The sequence below is a fragment of the Falco biarmicus genome, chromosome 1, assembly GCF_023638135.1.
Source record: "Falco biarmicus isolate bFalBia1 chromosome 1, bFalBia1.pri, whole genome shotgun sequence".
NCBI lineage: Eukaryota > Metazoa > Chordata > Aves > Falconiformes > Falconidae > Falco > Falco biarmicus.
The window spans coordinates 103,620,531-103,640,197 of record NC_079288.1 but is presented as its reverse complement, the minus strand read 5'-3'; the positions used below and the strand labels follow the sequence as shown (position 1 = coordinate 103,640,197).

Here is a 19,667-nt window from a genome sequence, read left to right as displayed (position 1 = left end):
TATCCTTTTAACTGGGAGGGTTAGGTAAGTAAAGTCTGCTCATAGAAAAGATACGCGAAGGTATCTTTTGCAAGTGCCACTGAGTGTTCCAGTGAAGTGGTGGAGTTTCCAAAATGGAAATCCCATAGTCTGACATCCCCCATATAGTTGGTATCTGATGGTCTGAGAGTGCAAACCTGACTGAAGAGGTGACTCTTTTCTCTTTCAGGTAGAGTGCGGAGCTTAAGTACGTCACTTTGGTCGCTGACGCACTTGACTGCTCTGCACCTCAATGACAATAATCTTACTCGCATTCCACCTGATATTGCCAAGCTTCATAATCTGGTTTACCTGGATCTGTCATCCAACAAACTCAGAAGTTTACCAGCAGAACTAGGAAACATGGTATCTCTCAGGTGAGAGAAATTGTTCTGGTTGAACCTGTCAAAAAAATCTATATTCTGGGATTTGGACCACAGTTTTCCTCTAGCTTTCCTTCTTGTATTTAAAATTATTCTGAAAAATTCAAGATTGGTGCAAGGCTTCAGTTCTAATAATTACTTCTGGGTTCATTACCCTTCTTTTCTATCACTACAGATACATGTCTATAAGCTATGTAGTCTTCTGCTCTGAAACATTCCTTGAGACTTGGTGACTGCCTGCTGTTTAAATTCTCCCTGATTTAATTTCGTGTTTTGGATTTTTTGTGGCTATTTTTTTTCCCTATTGAAAGTATTTCAGTCATGCTTTGAAATGAGAAGATTGACATATCTTTCCATAATACAAAAAAATTCAGGGTGAAAAGTGTCATCTTTGAAGATGAAGCAGCATAGAGCGCTTTAAGAGTTTTCTTCTGAAGTGATACTCATGAAAAATGTTTTTGCATTTGCTGCAGGGAATTGCTTTTAAATAACAATCTGTTACGGGTTTTGCCTTATGAACTTGGACGGCTCTTCCAGCTACAAACCCTAGGTTTGAAAGGTGAGTTCCTGACAGTTAAGCATTCCTAGCAGTACTCTTGGATGACTGAGGGGCCTGGGATCAAAAGCTTTGTGTATTACATGATTTTCTTACAGTTTATTTGAGATAATGAAACTTGTAGCAAAAATGACCAGCCAGTTTGGAAAACAATGTTTTTCTTTTTCAATGCTATTAAACTTCCTTACAAGCCTGTTTCAAGTCTGTAGATAGGTAAATAGACCCTTTAACCCTGATCGAGGTGAGCTGAAGGAAGAAAGTCTGTGTGTGCTGGTTATTTCTGTAGCACTGTTACTGTGGTATTCTACAGTTCCAAGTTAAGCAACCTAAAGATCTTCTGAGTCAATTTGTCTGTTCTTATTATGGGAGGTTTTCTTTGGTTGGAAAGCCTCAAGAAAGTCAGGCAGCTAATCACCCAGTTGTTGTTTTATGCTGTTGGCAGGCAATCCTTTATCACAAGATATTCTCAGCCTCTACCAGGATCCAGACGGAACTCGAAAGCTACTGAACTACATGCTTGACAATCTAGCAGGTGACAGCCCTACAAATCTGATTGACAGAAGCGGTTTAAAAGCATACATTTCTGACAGTATTTGCTGCTAAAACAAGAATCTGAACCACGGAAGGGAGAGTATTTTCTAGCTGCTTTTGTGTTTTTGTCAAGTGGTTCCAGTCGTACACAGGCACGCTCGCACACAATGGAAGAGGTTGACATGTATCATCTAAGCTTTTCCCATGTTACCATATTACAGCCAGTTGTTCCCACTCTTCTGTTTGAAACCCTTCAATTACCAAGAAAGTGCAAAGTCTTCCTTGCTGAAGCCATTGTGATACTTTCCACTAAAAATTATAATCCAAATGCAAGCAGAATGTCGAATACAGATCTAGAAACACCAAAGTGATTAAAAATATCAAGTTTAAATCCTGCTTCGTGGTTCTGTAACAGAGCTTTCTGTTTTGCCACTTGATGTCTACCAAGTTACAACACTGCAGGAATGATGGCTATAGGGTAAGGTTCTTGGAGAAGGGGAGTGTGGATTGTCTGAACCACTACAGGACTTACCCTTCCTTCTACAGCAGTGTGTTAAAAGTGCAGGAGTGTTTTGGTGGTGCTTCTAGGTTTGAAAGCAAGAGAGAAAAATAGTCGTGAATCTTACAACTGACAAATTTGCTTTTACTGTAGCTAGCCATTTAAATGATTTTTGCCTTCCCTGGAGTGTAAAAAGACTTGGAGAGTTGAGGTTGCAGAGCACAGTATGGACATAGTTGTTCAGTCATCATTTTGACTTAGAAATTGTGAGTTACAAATATAAACCCTGAATTAATCACTGGTTTAAATTTGTTTTAGTTCATCCAGAGCAGCTGCCTCCAAGGCCATGGATTACTTTAAAAGAACGAGACCAAATTCTGCCCTCAGGTAAATCTGTGGTTCTTTTCCCTGTGTTCACAAAATGATGAGCTGAAAGACTTTTCTTTGGCTTTATTTTCAGATAAGTCTTCTGCCTTACGTGCATCAGATTGAAAATAGCAATTAGCGTTCATTTGTACTATAACAATTAACATATGGCCGTGCTGTAAATACCATTTTTGTGATTTGAATGGGATGCCGGTCATTTCTTTTCCATGTTAGGCTTTTCCAAAACTGTTCCAGGCAGTGATGCCAGAGAAAAAGAGCTTTTTTTAAAAAGAATTCCTTTTTCAGAAATAGTAAGTTTAAAATAACTGTATACAAATGCCGTGTGCGCGCACAGGCTGGCTAAAGTGAGATTAGAGAAGTCCCTATGTGCAAGTAAACACGTGGAGCGCCTGCTATTGAAGTTAGTTTAATGCCCTCTATTGTTGCTTTCCGTCAAGTGCAAGAGGCAGCATTTCTTCAGGCTGTCCAAATCCAGTGGCTCTTCTTCCCCTGTGCATCCTGAATATAGCCCTCAAAAGGCATCCGTGAGCTTGTATAAAGAATCAAAATGCGAATATTGTATTGCAGAAGGTCAGATTAATAGCCAGCAAGAATAACATGGCAAGTCTTCTGTACTTTTTTCTTTTTAGAAGCTTGAAATTGGCAGGTCTTCAAAGCTTAACTCAGTCGTGCGTTAGGCACGTGTCACTTTTTTTGATATTAAAGAATGACAAACCAGAAAAAAACCAAGAAATGGAAAATGCTGTAAGTCCTGTAAGCCACCACAACATTAAGTTCTGCTTTTCTATTTCAAATTCCCTTACAAATCAGTATCTCAGCAGAGTTTTACGGACTTTGGTTTTATTTTTTAAAACCAAACTTCCTGAGCAGAAACAGAATTCAGAAGTCATTAGAAAGCATAGCATTAGGTGAGTGGGCTGTGGAATATTTCATGGTAGAAACTGTAACAAGCCAGTTGGTTGTTGTTATAAAATTGAAACAACCAAACAGCAAAAATCTGCTTTGACTGCGAGTATATAAAAAACCTGCAGTTGTAGGGTAGTCTAATAGTAAAAACTCGCTTCTTTCCCTGCAGATATGAGCAGGCTTTTCCAGTGGCATGGTGCTAAGATGTTGTGTTTACCTTTCTTTTTGTTTTTTTGATGTAAAATCTAGGGTAGTTGAGAGATTTGTGTGTGAAAGTATTTCACACTGAATGATCTGATGAGCTGCATGCTGACTTCTCGTGTTTTTTTTAAATGTGGCCTAATAATGTATTAGGTGCTTGCTAATTTATGACTTCATTTTTTCTTCACTTCCCTGCCCTCACCCAGAACTCTCTCTCCCCATTCGCCTCGATAGACACAGATACAACTTGATACAACTTACAAACCTTGTACGGGTGCTAGGAAAATTGTACAAATATTCAAATATTTTGGAATCAGACTGCCTAAAACCAGAGCATTCTAAAGGAGCATTTCTGTCTGACGCTGTGGTATTATGACACAGCGACGGCTTCTTCAGCAGCTTGGTTCTGCTTTTGCTTTAGAACTGTACAGGTCACTTAAGCCTGAAGTTGCTGTATCAAGGCACCTCATGCAATAAATACTGGGGTTTGACTCCATCACTGAAATGCCTGCTCTTTTCCCTCTCCTTACCAAAGACAGTGACTGTTCCTAATACTTGCTGACCCCTAAAATGTCACCCATCCCCAAAGGTCGTAAAGAACTGACTGAGAAATGGGATTGCATTGCTTTGTTACGCACGTGCCGTCCTCTCATTTTGGTAGTAATGCTGATTTCTGGGGGGGAAGAGTTTAGCCTTAGGTGGTAACTGCTGGCTCAGCAGAGCCTTTTTTACTCCTGCTTATGAAACGCTCAGTGGAATGAGCCCACTGACTCGTGTTCAGTAGGGCCTCCAGAACAGACCCTGCAAGATTCAGTATTTTGGCTTAAGTTCAGCCTTTGTAATCTTCAAAGGTTGATAACCTTTCCCTTTCTTTCTTTCTTTCCTTCCAGCTTCATTCACAGTTATGTGTTACAATGTGTTGTGTGATAAATATGCCACCCGGCAGCTCTACGGCTACTGCCCGTCTTGGGCCCTCAATTGGGAGTATAGAAAAAAAGGAATCATGGAAGAAATTGTCAACTGTGATGCAGATATCATTAGTCTTCAAGTAAGTGGAAAATAACCGTTTTTCATCAGAAACAGATAACATTAGCTTCCACCTTTAGAATTAAATGCTCTCTTGAGAACACTGTGTTCGCCTGCTTGCTAACAAATTCTGGGGCTTACCAATACAAGCTGTGTGCGTAGCTCCTTGTTTATGCATTGGCTTGTGTTTTATGACGTGAAACAAAGTAAGTGAGATACAATTAGTTAAATCAGTGGGTAATCTGCAATGGAAGATCTGGGTCTTTTCCCCCTCAGATAAGCATCCTAAATACTCTCCCTCTGGGTGTACGGGGTTTACTGCGGAAGGGGAGAATGTAGAACGCTATAGCCCCAAATGCCACTGTTCCTAGCCCATTCCAGGTTGGTACAGAAGGTAAAGTTACAAAAATACTCGCATTGGCAAAAGGGGACTCTCACGGTCAAAGTTAAGTATCAGTTGCCATTGTTATGTATATCCTGCTGTGATATTAGAAATTTATTGCTGACGTTTACAACAGTTGGATGCTCCTGCCTTTAAACAGATCTTTTGTTTTTTAAGCAAGTTGTGGTAGGCAAAAATCTTACACAAGCAGAGAGTAGTTACCTTGGTCTGCAAACCCCAAGAGATCAACCTCTGACATCCTCTTGGGAGACCAAATGTTACTACAAAGAAACTGTATTGTTACAGAACAGCGAGAGACCCTTGTGTGAAAGAGCACTCCATTGTGAAAGAGCTTTAATAATTAAATATTAATTGCTGCTGCATATCTGTCAACCCCTCAGAAGTTTTAACCTGGGATGGTATCCACATTCAGATTGTCAAAAATATCAGGTGTAATCTATTCCTACTCAAAATGCACCTGTCACTTTCCCTTTTAGGGGGGATTCCAGGATATCCAGGAATGTAAATCTGTTTCCAGCAGGCCATTAGTCTAGGAAGTGACATGATTTGTGCAAACAGAAGCTTTTTGCTTTGGTGAGAGCTGCTGACTGCAAGCCGAGGCAGGCACAAGCTGCCATACAGTGATAGGAAGGGTTTTCTTGACTTTATTAGCCTAAGATGTTTGTGTTCAATTCCAGGAAGTGGAAACAGAGCAATACTTCACCCTTTTTCTGCCAGCCTTGAAAGAACGAGGATATGATGGATTCTTTTCTCCAAAGTCACGTGCCAAAATCATGTCTGAGCAGGAGAAAAAGCATGTGGATGGCTGTGCAATATTCTTCAAAACTGAAAAGTAAGGGCCAGAAGTAGCTTGTTAAAAATACATTAAAACCAGGTTGATTTAGGTCTGAAAGCTTTTCTCTCCCAGGGTACATGGTAACTGAAATACTGTGCTATAAAACAGAAGATAAAGTTCACTGCAAAGAATGATCCTCCCTTCCCTTTTGCTGCTCTCTTTGCAACACAGTCCTTCCATTCCCTTCGGACTATGAACAAAGATACCACTTCAGAACAGGGAAGTTGCAGGAGGGCTAGTAAAAGTAAAAACTTAAGTGCTTTGTGTGCGTGGTTTTTGGCAGATCTAATAAATTACTTCACCGTCTCTGCAAACTTCTACCTTGCTTGACAGAAGTTTCACCCCTCTAAAGATCTATAAGTTGTGCTGGCTTAATCTTCAGCTATTTAAAAGATGTATTGCTGCCAAAGGATCACGGAATATTATGAATCAAAATGTTACATTGTTGAATACCTGATCCAAAAAGTTCTGGTACACTAAAAGCATCAAACTATTGGAAAAGGAGGAGAGGTGCTGGCATCCACACTTCTGGTCTGTGTAAACTGCTCACAGGTTGTACCACATCAAGTATCCCTCTGAATATTGCCTCAGAATGGTTTTCAGTGATTAGAATGGAAGTTTTGCAAAGCGTTAGCTCCCTTTCAGAGTTTTCACTGCTTCCAGAAAACAAAAATATGCCTTTGAGATCATATATAAAAACAACTCGACTGATTTTGAATAGAGGAAATCTGTGAAAACAAACTGATGTTTTTCAAACCTCAAAGCTAACAAGGGTATATAGAGAACTGATTATTACTCTGTGGCTTTCATGGGTGAAAACAGAAGACTAATAATACTCTTTATTAATTTTCTTAGAGCACAAAATGAAGAAACCCCCTTCTATAGGTAGGCTTCAGTTTGTGCTGAAGCAAGGCATTTTCAGGCATCCTAAGGCTGGAAAGGAATGAAAAACCAATTTCACAAAACTAATGGTGGCAGCTAGCAGTTTGAAAGAAGCTGGTTTTTAGTAATGCATTTGCCGAAAGTAACAGCTAAGCCTTTAATTACCATCTCATCTTAATTTTTTTGCCTAGAACACTCCTGAGGAGGTGCAGTAACCCGTGAGCATTGCTCTGAATAGTCCCCTCAGAGTGCTACGCTGAAACAAATAAACACTTCCTAAACCCCAGGTATCTTGTCTCCCCTGAGAGTATCTCGCCAGACCGAGAGCTGTATCCTGACTGGGGGAGTACTTCTAAGAACTGTTTTTACTTTTGTAAAATGAGAGGACAAAAGGAATGTGCCTTAGCGTGTCTTTGGATGTGGTTGACGGGAGTGCAGACAGAAACCATGTCTTTTCATGTAGCTGTACGTCACACATTCACATGTGATTCTCTTTATTCGATCAGATTTACGCTGGTGCAGAAGCATACAGTGGAGTTCAACCAGGTGGCAATGGCTAACTCTGAAGGTTCGGAAGCTATGTTAAATAGAGTGATGACGAAGGACAACATCGGAGTTGCTGTGGTGTTAGAGGTGCACAAAGAATTATTTGGAGCAAGTGAGTATGCCCGTGGTGTTCTCAGTGATTATTCAGTTCCACATAAAGGCATGAGCTGTTCCTAGATAATACGGCTCTTTAGAATATTATTGCCATTGGTGGGTGGTAACCAAATACTGGCAGATGAGCCAGCGCTGTTCACTGTGCTGATTTGAGAAAAGATAGCCCATCGGTAGCTAGGAGAGGACACGTGATACAATTTGCACTTGCAGCCAGGTGCCCAGCATTTAGCTTGCTCTTTTCAAGCTTTTGTCTCTGCTTACTTATTCCGTTAAATTCTGCATGACGAATTCAACTTTTCCAAGGTCAGTGTATTTACGTGCATATGCTTTTACCAGTAGTAACGTTGGTACCAGCTGGTAATGTTCAACTTCCGTTTTCAACTCTTGTTTTTCCCCCTTGATTGAATTCTTCCATCTTCCGTCAGTGATTATATGATAGTGCTGATGTACTGATGGGGAAAAATGAGATGATCAGGTATCTTGTCATGCCACTTGATTGACTGACTGTCACACTTTGATTAAGTTTGATCAGATGCAGTAGATGATTTCAACATACTTAAAATTGCCACCCTGCTCTGTCTGCGTGTCTGGTTTTTTGATCGCTTGTTGCTGGCGTACCCTTCAAAGGAGCAGAATGTCTGAATTGTAGGACTGGAAGGAGCTGCCTGTGACTTCATGCCCCATCTTTCAGAGTACTCTTTCTTGGATAAATAGTAAAAGCAGCTCCAGCGTTCATATTGCATTCATTTAAGCAGGTTTGAGTTTTTCGCAAGGGAACAAGTTGCCGTACTGTGGCAGCTAAGAGTCAGAAAACTCCCTTGTGCCTGAAATATCGAACAGTGGTGCAAGGTCAAGTGATGACCACCTGAGCAGTAGAGAAGGAATGCAATTGTAATGGTACCAGATTTTGCTGGCTGTTTCTTTCCTATGTTGGAGCAATTTAGTTAGTGACGTAATATCATGTGAATGCTGCTAATTTAGAAAGCGGTAGTGGTTCAGGTAATGCCTTTTTTCCAGCAATGAAAGTATATCCATCTGCTGGTGTGTCCCACTTGGAGTCCTTAGTAGCTAGACCCTGAAGGTTAACAGGGAGGAATCCACGTATTCACACAATCAGCCCTTCCCTGATGAAAATGTGTTTGGTTATCCAGGTATGAAATCACTTCATGTGGACAAACAGCTGCTTATTGTGGCCAATGCCCACATGCACTGGGACCCTGAATACTCAGATGTGAAACTCATTCAGACTATGATGTTTGTCTCGGAACTGAAAAATATCCTCGAGAAAGCCTCAAGCAGGCCCGGTAGCCCAACAGCAGATCCTAACTCTATCCCTCTGGTGCTGTGTGCGGATCTCAACTCATTGCCTGATTCAGGTAAGACTGGTTTGGGCTTAATTTTTAGCTTACCATTTTAGAACGTTTGAATCCTCTTTTCCTCCGAGGGCACTGGGGCAGTTTGCACTTCCCTGGGTAGGTGTGGATGAAAGCTTTCTTAGTAACAACTGTCTTTCGAAATCTGGCTGAAGAGAATGCAAGTCCTCCGGTTGAGTCGACTGCTTTTTGCGATCAGTTTTGTATGCTCCAGAAGAGTTGGTTGTGCCTACAACAATGTAGAAAAGCACAGGTAGTTCTTAAATAAGTAGTTAAATAAATGCCCATGCCTTGAGCAGAAATAACAAGTAGGAAAGACGCGAGTTCGTGGTGGACCATGAAAACTTTCTAAGGAGACCGGTTTGCTTTAGCAATGATGATGTTCAGTACTGCAGTGTCAGGTGTACGTATGAAAGCTGCCTCTCTAGCACCCCGTCACATGTGTACTACAATACATGCACCATGGGTTTTACTGTAATCCTCAAAAGTCCGTGTCAAAACCGCTGGAGAGCTTCAGTTCCCTGGCTGCTTGTCAGAAAGGTGCGTACGGCTCAGACATGGACAAGAAAGCTGCTGTGTAGATTTCCCCTTAGATGGGGAAAAAAAAGCTCTTTTCTAATCTCATGGTGTGGGGTTTTTGGTGTTTTGGTTTTTAACTCCGAGGCCAACATTCCCTGAACGTTGTATTTTAAAGCAGCTCCCTGAATCCTTTCCTTTGCAAACAGGTGTAGTGGAATACTTAAGCAATGGCATAGTAGCTGACAACCACAAGGACTTCAAGGAGTTGCGTTATAACGAGTGTCTCATGAACTTCAGTGGCAACGGAAAAAACGGGGCTTCTGAAGGAAGAATTACGCATGGCTTCCAACTCAAGAGCGCCTATGAAAACAACTTGATGCCTTACACCAATTACACTTTTGATTTCAAAGTAAGCAGCGATTTTTCTGAAATGGCAGACATTGACCTGGTCTCCCCAGGATGCTGTCGTAGTTTTCTGATCATTGGCTGTCTTTCCCTCTGTTCCTGTAAGTGCTTCATCACTGGTTCCTACACTTGCTGGACACTTTTCCTACCGCACACAAATCCTTGATTTGCTGGCATTTTTAAGCTTCCGACCTGGCTTTGGCCAGTGACTTAATGAGAACAGATGCAGTGCTTCGAACGTGAAACGCCGCACGCGTTTCTTACCCTAACTCCAGCGCTGTGCCTCTTCCCGTGAATTGCAGCCAGAAGCCAGCTGAGTTCAGGGTGCCAGGAGCGAGGTCTGTTCTCACTGTCGTGTTTCTCTTTCTCCCTAGGGTGTGATTGACTACATTTTCTATTCCAACACTCACATGAACGTGCTTGGTGTCCTGGGGCCTTTGGACCCTCAGTGGCTGGTTGACAACAACATCACTGGGTGTCCACACCCTCACATCCCTTCAGACCACTTCTCACTGTTAACACAACTCGAACTCCATCCTCCGCTCCTGCCTCTTGTCAACGGTGTGCACTTGCCGAACAGGAGGTAGTGGAGCCCTGCCCCTCTGCGGGCAAGGACCTGTTGTTATGGACCTGTACAGTTGTAAATCAAAGTATATAGGAGTGAAGTATGGCCAACCTTAAGCTGCTTCTTCAAGCTCCTTTCCTTATGTGTTTGATATGAGATTTTGCACATTTTGGTGCATATTGGTATCATTTGGCACTAGGGCTGGAACCAAAGTATTACTCCCTTTCCAGGTTTTTAATTTAAATTTAAAAAAAAAACCAACTGGCAAGCTTTTTCTTTTCGGTAGGAAGCTGCACTTACAAATGGACAAATGAGATTATAAACCTTCGTACTAACATATTTCAAGATAATGCTTGTTTTTCCAGAATGTGGCAAAATGAACCAACCTTTTAGGAGAAAGGAAAACAAAAATAGAAATGCTTGGTTTGTAGGAAGAATATTAGAAATATTTGTTTGAATCCAAAACGGAGACTGAACTCTGCATCCGAAATAAATTTTGCACGTTAGCGAAGCACTTAATACCTGACTATAAATGACTAGCAGTGTGGCCCTGCCCCTCGTCTAACTAATATTGGAAAACCAAAGATAGCTTAGTATCTGTGATAAAAGCTGAGGTCTAAATTCTCCTGATGTAATCTCATTTACGACGAAATTTCCAGCAAAGCTATGTCTCACGAGAATTTGCAAGCGAGCGTTTAATGCTGTGTGTAGATTGCTTGCTTGCCAGACGCCATGGTGACTTTTTTCAGAGCTCTGAAGAACTGGGTCCTTTCTGGGCAAGATGCGCAGGGATCCAAAGGAGCTCTGTGAAACAGAGCTGCCTCTGCTTCGGCAAGCCCGGGCGACATGCTGCTCAGCAGCACAGTTTGGGAGCGGGGCTTAGAAATGGTAAGAAATTGCACTTGAAGCGAGCGAGCCGTTGCAAGTGTTTGGGTTCTGGGTGAATAAAAAAGTTGCAAATCCGTCCTAGGTTCCTCTTTCCAAAGTTCAGTTGCAAAGATGGGAAACTTGGGATTAACTGCTTAAGCGTAGGGTACAGGAAAAAGCTGCTGGAAATGACCTTACTTCTGCCTCCAAGGGCGCGCAGAGGAGCTGTCGGCATGCTTTTTTCACTGGGGGAGCAAGTGGCAGCCTTAGTCATTCCTTGGATTATTTTTCCTGACCCTAGTTGCCAAATAGCCATCACACTTTTTTAATAATCTTTCTTTTCTGTTGTCGGTCAGGGTTGAATTAAAAAGCTGCTGGTTCATTCCCAACTGTTAATGCTCTTTGGATGTGTTGGAAATCCCCTCCACCTTTTTTTTTCCTTTTTATGCTCTAGGTGGCCAGTTCAAAACGTTGTGCCTCGAGAGGCTTTAAACGTAATGCAATTTTCTGAAAAAAATTGTTTGGCTGCTTAATGTTAAAAAAAAAAATATGGCACAGTGATAGGAAAAGGTTGTGTCTGTGTTTTTAAGTTTTTCTTTATTCTGCTTTTTTGCTGCTATAAGATTTTCTTGAATTTATATTTTAAACTTTTCATGCACTTTACTGTTTCTAGTCTCAAAATGTGATATTTTTAATAAATGAAAAAATTTTCCATTATGTGAATGAAATTTTTAAACAGATTGATAGCCTATATTTATGTCTCATTCGTATACTTTAAAAAGTCAAATTTAAATTGTGAAATTAGTTTTAAATACTAAGGAGCCATCTTCTGTCTTGCAAAACTGCTAAGTCAGGCTGTTCCTCTACTCTTTAATTAAACATTTCCTTTGTCGTTTTATACATAGGAAATTATCCACAGGGGGAAATAAAAAATTAATTGGACCTAGAGTAGAAACCATTCCCTGACTCTTGTTGGGGGCCGGGGAGGGGGTGGTGCGGGACAGAACGCAGAAATGGGTTCAACAAAACAAGAACTCCCTTTTAAAAGAAGTGCCTAAAAAACGGAGGCGTCATCTATTGTCTACTATAAATTGGAAGCGATCATAGCTGGGTGAAATTCCTGTACAGAAATTGTTTTGTGCAGCACCAAAAAAAACCCAAAACAAAACCCTTTCTAAAGACAGATATTCCTCTAGGTGCAGGTATCTCTTTTTTAATATACCTCAGCATTTGCCACCTAGCCGTTGCAGATAAATTGCGAAAGCGATTTGAGAGTATAGTACTGGAAAGTAGAATAGCATGAAAAACTTAATTTTGTGGACATTACCTTTCTGTAATCAGCTACTGTATCTTTTTTGGAGGGGGGGGTGCTCTGCTCTGGGCGTGTGCACTAACAAACCCTTCTCCTCCTTTTCCTACACGCATGTTAACTAGCAACGTGAGCAGTATTTCCTACCATACTTCACTCCCAATATTTTTTGAGATGTTTGTATAAAATGGAATTTAAAATTCACCTATGATTGTATATGAACTGCAGAGGAGCCCATTTATTAATAAAAATAAAAACCAACAACAATGTTTTGTAATATCGGGGTGGGAGAGAATGGGGATGGAAAAACAAAACGAACCCTAGCAAACATTGTAAACTGCTTACGTTTGACTTCCCTTTGGTTTCTAACCGATTGAAGTGTTCTGTTGCGGGAAGGTGTTTAATTGGATTTTCTCTGCTGCAAAATGCACTTCTGAACGTCCATTACGCTGTGCAAATTTTTTTTTTAAAAAAAAACCATGTTATTTTAACAGACGTTGCACAAAACCTCTGGATTTAAAAAAAAAAATAATGAGTCTTGTTTATGTTTCAGTCGATGCACATAACTGGGGACACATTTACCTGCCTTTCATGTGTCTGGCTCCCTCCCTGTTTTCCTTCTGTTTTTTCCCTTCCCAGCAGGAGCAGTAAGGGGATTGCGCTTTTTTTCCAGCTGAGCAGCAACACTGCTCTCTGTAGCGAATTTCTGTTCTGGGAAGAGAGGGAGCGGGGAGCAGGCAGCCACCGGCCTCATGCGCAGGATGAGATCCCTTTCTGTAAACGTACACATCGTCCAGATGGCAACGCTAATTTTCTTTTGACTTGAGTGGAAGCTGACGGTAGGGTGTTTCCCAGGGGAGAGGGAGGAATATGAACCAAAATATCCCTAATCCTAAGCAGAGATGGGTGGGAAACCATCAGCTCTCTCCATCGCTGACCCTCAGTTCCCAGCACGTCATGGTGCCCTTGCAGCCAACACCTGGGAAAAAATGCTCTCAGCCCTTTACTGCTCCTTGCTGCCCTGGTTTGCTTTCAAAAAATATGGTGCCTGGTGTCAACTTCTAAGCAACAGCACTGCCTAAAGCAAGCAGAGAAAAAAAAATCCAACACCCTTCTACAAGCAACTTTTTAAAATTCAGTATGGTAAATCTGTTAGATACGGGGTTTTGTGTGTGTATATATATATATAAAAAAAAGAGAATTTTGTACAATGTAGCTGAATATTTTTGTTTCCTTATTTCGGTGTAAGGAGCGTGAACATTTGCATACCACACGCTGAAGTCAGGTATGGCACAATGGGGTCTGAGACCAGCTTTCCTTCCCATTTGCCTCATTAAAAGCTTTTGTCGTCCCTCTCTAGCATTCGTTGAGAAAATATTTCATTTTTTTGGTAAGCTTTCTCTGTCTGTTAGAAGCTGCTCCTGTTTAGTCTGCAGAAACATTCAGGAAAGGTCTCGTTAGTTCCAAGTCCTCGCTGTTCTGTGTTTTATAGAATAGAAAGCCAAAATCTTTGACTCTTAATCTTTTCAGAATCACTTGCCACTGACCTAACGCAGCTTTCAAAACCGTACCATGACCTTCAGCATTTGGGTAACGCTGCAGGTGGCTGCTGGTCTCCCACCTTGCTGGCTTTGCTGTGGAGCCTCCTAAATCCATGTTCCCACTCTTGAGCTCCTGAGGCCCACTTTACAAAGGTGCTGAGCATCCACAGCTCCCACTTAATCCTGAATTATTGCACTTCTGGAGACTGGCTTTCCACACCTGGATTGTGAGACGTTGGGTCCAAATCAGGAGCAAGAATTTGAGACCTCAAATGTTCATAGCACTTTTTTCTCTGGGGTTGGTTTTGATCAGGCAGTGAGGGGGAAGCCGAAAAGGCTTGTTGAAATTCAGTTTCTCTGTTAATTTAGGAGATGGGTGGGGAAAACACTTGAAAGATTCCCCAGGGCAGGAGTGCACTATTCACACCACCTTAGCAGGGAGCAGGAGCCAGAAAGGCCCTGCTGGTCCTCACTCTCTGAAGACCAGATTTAAATCCAGCAACACAGCAGCAGTTCCTTCATTTTCACAATGCATTTTCAGCATCTAGCATCAAAACCTTCCTTTGGCATGAGGCTTGGCATAGCAGGGTGGAGTGAAAGGTCTTTTAGTCCTCTCCAAATCAATAACCTGCATTAGAAATACCACACAAAGGTGATGCGCACCCTTGTACTGGTTTAAAAGGGAATTTAATTGCAGATAGCGTTGCCCCCTCCCCAGTGACCTCAGCTTTGTGCATAATTACAATTTCTCTGTTCTTGGCTTCCACATAGATCTTTTTCTTGTAACGGTAGCAGAGATCTAAGGCCTGATTTAAACCTAAGGAAGGACCTCTCCCTGTTGTATGGGGAGGTGGGTGATGGAAGCATGTCCTTCCTTGGCACGCGGGTACGAGGCAGCAGCAGGAGGTGGTTCAGCTGCAATCAGTCAGGCTGCCAATGTCAAAGAGCAGCAGGTCGTTGTCCTACTTGGTCACCACAGAGATGCGATGTTCTTCTGGGCGGTCTTTGCAATCCAAACAGCAAAGCAGCACACAAGACTCGCTGAAGTTCACGTTGGCTTCAGAAGCGGTGTGGTTTCGGCACCAAGCACGCTCATTGAAAAACCTTGCCTGCCTAATTGTGTGTGTCCCAAAAGGAGCTGAAGAGCTTGGTCTTGGAGGGGTTTTACCCAGTGGGACAGAGGACCTGGTTTGTTAGAGACCTGCAAAAAAGAAATGAGCCTCAGATGCAGAGAGGCTCAGGTTTTTCTGATAGACGTTATTATTAGCTGAGTTCCTCCATCTCATAGTGAGGCAAAGCACCGTGCGATATGCAGCTCGCAAGGTTTTTGTAGGATTACAGAAGTACAGTCACGTGCCCTCCCTTTCTTGCCCTTCAGCGTTCAAAGGTGACACGAACCCCAGGACAACCTGGTGGAAACCATTCATGTCTTGTCTTAAGTCTCTATGCCAAGCATCAGCCAAGACGAACTCACTTGTAAGACCAAAAACCAATTTAGAAGGAGGCTGTAAGGCTCTAGATCCAGGCACAGCTGTACGTGGTACTGTGTTTTCTCCTGTGACCACTCTTTGCATTGACACTGACCACGGGTTTGCTTTTCCTCCAGGAAACAAGAGCAGGGACAAAAAAAATGAGCGGATGAGGCAGGTGCAGGCATTGTGCGATCAGAAGAGGGACAAAAATAATACCTTTAAAGAATAATACCTTTAAAGAACTCCTTAATCCGAAGAAAAACTATTTGACTTTATAAAAGTATTAAAAGACTGATAAAGTTTGCTGGTTTGGCTGTGTTTGAGGATGACGGACTTCAGTGCATCTTCTTGGAGTCTATCTGGCAATAAGCATGACAATAGAGGAGTGCTCTTTGGTACTTCAGGGTGTTTTAAACAGTGTTGATGGCAAAGCACGCTAAGCGATATGACTCTCTCTTTTTTCCCTCCCCTCCTGCAATCTTATGGTGTGTTTAGCTTGCAAAATCTCTCACCGTTTGAGTGGTGAAGGTTAGAGCGATCCTGGTACTTGGTCCTGTCCTCTTTGTTAAACGGTTCCTACAGTTTAGGCATTTACTGAGTTTGCATTTGTCTGTATTTGTCTTTGTTCCAAAGCAAAAAAAAACAACAATCAACCCAACCAAAAAAACCCAGCCAAATCAACAACCTCATGGTGGCTTTCTTTACGAGTGACATGTTACATGACTTTGGCTTTGTTTTCCGTTTTTACTTACCGCATCATGTGTTTGCTTTCCACGCAATTAAAAGTGTTTGTGTGCACCATTGTAACTAAATATGCCCTTAATTCATAAACTCGCTGGCTGGACCAGAGCAGCGGTGATGGGAGCCCAGGCTGCCCCTCCAGCCCATGGCAGGGTGGGTATTTTGGGAGGTGGGGGTGGGGGGTGTGTTGGTTGAATTTCTTCCTTGTGTGTTGTCTTTGCAACCACAAGGTCCTGTCCCTCAAAAGGTGGAAGCGCATGCGGAAAGGGAGGAAGCTGTGGTGTCACTCCCAGGAGTACTTACACTAAAATTGTAGGGAGGTTTACACCTTGTTTTATGCAAACGGTGGCTTTGCTTTATATCGTGAGTGTGCTGGGCTCTTGGATGGGGAAACTGCTGCTTGCAGGGCTGCAGCCAGCCGCCCAGCCCTGGTTTTGCTTCGCCTGCCCTGGGGCAGCTCTGCAGCCCACCACCACCCGGGGGGCCCTGGGAGACTGCCTTCCCCTCCAGCCCTGGGACGGGGCAGGTCTCCCGGGCAGATAGCTTAGCAAAGTCTGACACCAGCCCTAGGCACCATGCCTGCAAGAGCAGCAGCCTTCACCTGAGACCTGAGCAAAAAAAATTTGAGTAACTTGCTTATTCCGTGTTTCCCACGAGAATCAATAGGAAGAAGCCTTCTTTCCAGCTCTCTCCTTTGCTCTTTACAAAAGGATCCTTTTTTTCTCTCCCTTTGAAAGAACTCATCTTTTAGAGAAATTGCCATGCCACGGTGCAATTTCCCCCATAATTATACTTTGCATGAAAAACTCACCGAGAGAGAAAATTCCCATCGGGTAGGAATCCAGGTGGGAACCCAGGCAGGGGGGAGACTGCCCCCCTACAGAAATCCGGCCCAGACAAAATAACGATGATGACTGAGCTGAGCAGCTTTGCCTTTCTTTAACCTTAGAACAGCTCAGGAAGGCGAGGTCTTCAAAACCCTGAACTATTACTTTTTTCTTCCCTTTTTAATTATTTTTTTTTTTTTAAACAGACACACCCACACCATGGAGATAGGGCACTGCTCACACGTGATGGATAGGGCTAAGCATCTGCTTGTTTCTTTCCACCTATGTACTTTTGCTTCCTTCTGTAGGCAATAAACAGCCCTTTTGCAACCACTCTTGTCCCCTGCTATGGTTCCTGAGGAGCACAGGGTGGGAAGGAGGGGGACACGGGGACTGGCCGGGTGTTTCACAGCTTTCCACTGCCCTGGGATGCGCTTTTGGCAGCCAAGGTGGTGGGGTGGGTGACGCAAATTTGATTCCTGCCCTTCTGGGCAGCTCCCCAGACCTTAGAAACCTCCTACCAGCATGGCCAAGCCAGATTTTTAGATGGTGATAATTCTGCACAGGATTGCAAGTCACACCCGCATTGGCTCGGTCCATGTGGCCGAGGGGACATCCCTGTGCCATGCCGGGGTCCCCGCGGGACTTGTACAGCCCTCCCAGGAAAATGAGGGTCCATGGAAAGAGCCTCAGCTGATCGCTGGGAAATTTCCCAGTATCTCCCGTTTCTCCTGTGCTTGCACAGCTGGGAGCCAGCACTGAGGTCAGACCCCATCCAACTCCTGCCAACACCCTCCCAGGAGCAGTCAGAAAAAGGCACGACAACGCGGGGCAGAGGAAAGGCGGCGCGTTCGGAAGTGCCCTGTGGCAAAGCAGCCGAGGGCTTCACAGTGCCGTGGTCCAGTCTAACTCCCCCAACCCCCAAAATCCCAATTTTTACACAAATCCGTGCAGAAGGAGCTGTTGCAGCCGAGGGGGGAAGCACGTTCATCCTTTTATTGCCGGCGCCCAGGATGCCCTGCACGGGGGGCGATGCCGGGTGCCCGAGAGGGAAGCCTTGTTTTGGGGCGAGCGAGGAAGGCTCCTGTCGCCGTTAACACCGCAAAACCCAGCGTATCTCAGCACAGAGGGGCTGTGTCACCGCTGTCCCCGCATAGGAGTAAATAACCACGGCTGGTTATTTATTACTGTGTCCGGACAGAGGGAGATATGGGGCAGGGGGGCTGCGAGGGGGCTGGCACCACTGCTCTGCTCCCCCAGCCAACCACTCCGCCTTGCGCCGTGGCCGGGCCTTCTTGATGGTGTTCCTGCAGATTTTGTGGGAGGAAAGAAATGAAAATAAAACTCGTCAGGAGGAGAGGGGACCGTCTTGCCAACGCGTTTGATACGCTGCTTGGTTTTTTTGGCTGCTGGGTGTTGCATACCTCTGCGTTAGCTTGTGGATGAGCAGCTGGATCCAGGGTGCCTCTGGGGCCACACACACCTTCTTATTTTTCTTCAGAGTGAGGCTGCAAGGTTACAAGACCCCCTCAGACCCACACACACCTCTTGCTCAAAGCTTCTCTAACCACGCTGCCGTCTGCAGAGAAAACCCCTCTCCCTCCCCAGAACGACTATGAGCACAGCCCTGCAACCCTTGCCGGGAGGTAGGTGGGATTTTTTGGACCTCAACCACACACAACTTTTGGACCTCTGTGAGCCACGCTGGGGGTAACCCCTGTTAAAACGGGCACTTGTGCACCAGCCTGTGCCTTGCAAGAGTCACCATGAGATCTGGGAGCTTTGGAGAGGGTGCAAGCGCCCACCTGTTTTTGCACCGGTACATGAGCAAGCAATTTGCAGGAGCTGGTTTGCAGGCTTTCCACTTACATGACCTCCTTCCTCCTACAGTGAATACCCGGCGGTGTAACGTCGATGGCGAGGATCAGCCCCAAGTTGATGATCTGGGCGGTCGATTTGATGCACTTGCACCGCATGTTGGTCAGCAGGCTTTCCAGCGACAGACCTGCACCCAAAAGCAATCCACAGCCCTGTCTCAGCCCCCCGTGGGGAGGCAGACTGGGACCCCCACCATCCCCATGTCACCGTCCTGTCCCCTCCCCGGTGCCCACAGGGCCGTTTGCAGCCATGGGCTGGTGTTAGTGGGGTTTGCAGCAGCAAGAACAGTGAGGCTACGCAACGCTCATCCCTCCTGGCATGGTCTCAAAGCTTTCTTTTCAGCCATACAGAGGGGGGGGAGCTTCAGCTTTTCCAAACTTTACCAACAGTTAATGAATTAAAGCCCTTCACCCGCCCACCAAGCGCTTGAGTTTCACGGGGGTCTTGAAGAGAAGCAGCTTAAACCCATCAGGCAAATCCCTCCCAGTCCTGAGCGTCCCCCTCCAGCTTAGCCACCGGGTTTAAAAAGGAAACTCAAGTCCGAAGATAGGCAAGAGACAAGTTTGAAAGCTTAGAGGAGCCCACGGCCAGCCCCACCGGGGGCACCCAGCTTCGGGATTCGGAGGGGGAGACAGACAGACACCCCAAGGTCACTCACCGCACCCCGGCACCAAGTTGCTCATGAGCAGGGCCAGGGCCAGCGCTGCCGGCAGCAGCCCCATCCTCACCGCCAGCCCCCGCTGCCGCGGAGCCCTCTTTATAGCCTGCCGCGCCGGGGATTTTGCAGGCTGGGAAACGCCGGGGCAGGGGGGGGAGAAAGAAGCTGCCCCATGCTTCGACTTCCCTGCCGTCGCTTCCCCCATCGCACGTGGCCCACACCACC

At 44.4% G+C, this 19,667-nt stretch overlaps 2 protein-coding genes across 6 annotated transcripts in view; one reads left to right on the top strand and one right to left on the bottom strand.

The window, feature by feature from the left end:
• CNOT6L (CCR4-NOT transcription complex subunit 6 like) overlaps positions 1 to 16,150 on the top strand; it is a 37,420-nt gene extending 21,270 nt beyond the window's left edge. For 4 of the 5 annotated variants that reach the window (XM_056355209.1, XM_056355217.1, XM_056355227.1 and 1 more), the window contains exons 3-12: positions 209 to 395; positions 875 to 960; positions 1,400 to 1,489; positions 2,306 to 2,374; positions 4,372 to 4,529; positions 5,588 to 5,742; positions 7,134 to 7,285; positions 8,439 to 8,663; positions 9,386 to 9,588; positions 9,959 to 16,150. In XM_056355209.1, coding sequence (XP_056211184.1) covers positions 209 to 395; positions 875 to 960; positions 1,400 to 1,489; positions 2,306 to 2,374; positions 4,372 to 4,529; positions 5,588 to 5,742; positions 7,134 to 7,285; positions 8,439 to 8,663; positions 9,386 to 9,588; positions 9,959 to 10,171 — 1,538 coding nt within the window. In that variant the 3' untranslated portion in view covers positions 10,172 to 16,150. The remainder of the gene's footprint in view (positions 1 to 208; positions 396 to 874; positions 961 to 1,399; positions 1,490 to 2,305; positions 2,375 to 4,371; positions 4,530 to 5,587; positions 5,743 to 7,133; positions 7,286 to 8,438; positions 8,664 to 9,385; positions 9,589 to 9,958) is intronic. The other variant, XM_056355243.1, reaches the window with a different exon arrangement.
• Positions 16,151 to 17,884: 1,734 nt separating this feature from the next.
• On the bottom strand, positions 17,885 to 19,597 carry LOC130156662 (C-X-C motif chemokine 2-like). The gene is made up of 4 exons (XM_056355264.1): positions 19,443 to 19,597; positions 18,776 to 18,911; positions 18,331 to 18,414; positions 17,885 to 18,213 (listed from the first exon to the last, which is right to left on the bottom strand). The coding sequence occupies exons 1-4, from the start codon at positions 19,504 to 19,506 to the stop codon at positions 18,084 to 18,086; spliced, it is 414 nt and encodes a 137-aa protein (XP_056211239.1). The 5' UTR covers positions 19,507 to 19,597; the 3' UTR covers positions 17,885 to 18,083.
• Positions 19,598 to 19,667: the final 70 nt, after the last annotated feature.

Coding starts and splice junctions, on each gene's coding strand:
- LOC130156662 (XM_056355264.1), bottom strand. CDS start 19,506: ATGGGGCTGCTGCCGGCAGCGCTGGCCCTGGCCCTGCTCATGAGCAAC. Junction 18,912..19,442: donor CAACTTGGTGCCGGGGTGCG/GTGAGTGACCTT, acceptor TTTTGGGTGCAG/GTCTGTCGCTGGAAAGCCTG. Junction 18,214..18,330: donor ATCCACAAGCTAACGCAGAG/GTATGCAACACC, acceptor CAAAATCTGCAG/GAACACCATCAAGAAGGCCC.